Source organism: Fulmarus glacialis, unplaced genomic scaffold (genome assembly GCF_000690835.1).
Source record: "Fulmarus glacialis isolate BGI_N327 unplaced genomic scaffold, ASM69083v1 scaffold12264, whole genome shotgun sequence".
NCBI lineage: Eukaryota > Metazoa > Chordata > Aves > Procellariiformes > Procellariidae > Fulmarus > Fulmarus glacialis.
This window is the reverse complement of record NW_009207440.1, coordinates 1-309: the sequence shown is the minus strand read 5'-3', so window position 1 is coordinate 309 and position 309 is coordinate 1. Positions and strand designations below refer to the sequence as shown.

The window sequence follows — 309 nt, the reverse complement described above, 5'->3', positions numbered from 1 at the left end:
CTGGCCCCTGCCCTGCCACCAGCGTCCCCACACCGGGGAGAAGCCCTACCAGTGCCTCCACTGTGGGAAGAGCTTCAAGCAGAGCTCGTCCCTCATCATCCACCAGGTCATCCACACCAGCGAGAAGCCCTACAAGTGCGGCAACTGCGGGAAGAGCTTCAAGCAGCGCTCAGCCCTGATACGCCACCAGCGCACCAACACCGGGGAGAAGCCCTACCAGTGCCCCCACTGCGAGATGACCTTCAGGCAGACCTCATCCCTGAACTCCCACCTGCGCACCCACACCGCGCAGACCCCCTACCAGTGCGG

General features: G+C 64.4%; 1 protein-coding gene across 1 annotated transcript in view; it reads left to right on the top strand.

Annotated features, from left to right (window-relative positions):
* LOC104075562 (zinc finger protein 2 homolog) overlaps window positions 1–303 on the top strand; it is a gene marked incomplete at both ends in the record, with an annotated part of 978 nt that extends 675 nt beyond the window's left edge. Inside the window, one exon of the mRNA XM_009576105.1 lies at window positions 15–303. Coding sequence (XP_009574400.1) covers window positions 15–303 — 289 coding nt within the window. The remainder of the gene's footprint in view (window positions 1–14) is intronic.
* Window positions 304–309: the final 6 nt, after the last annotated feature.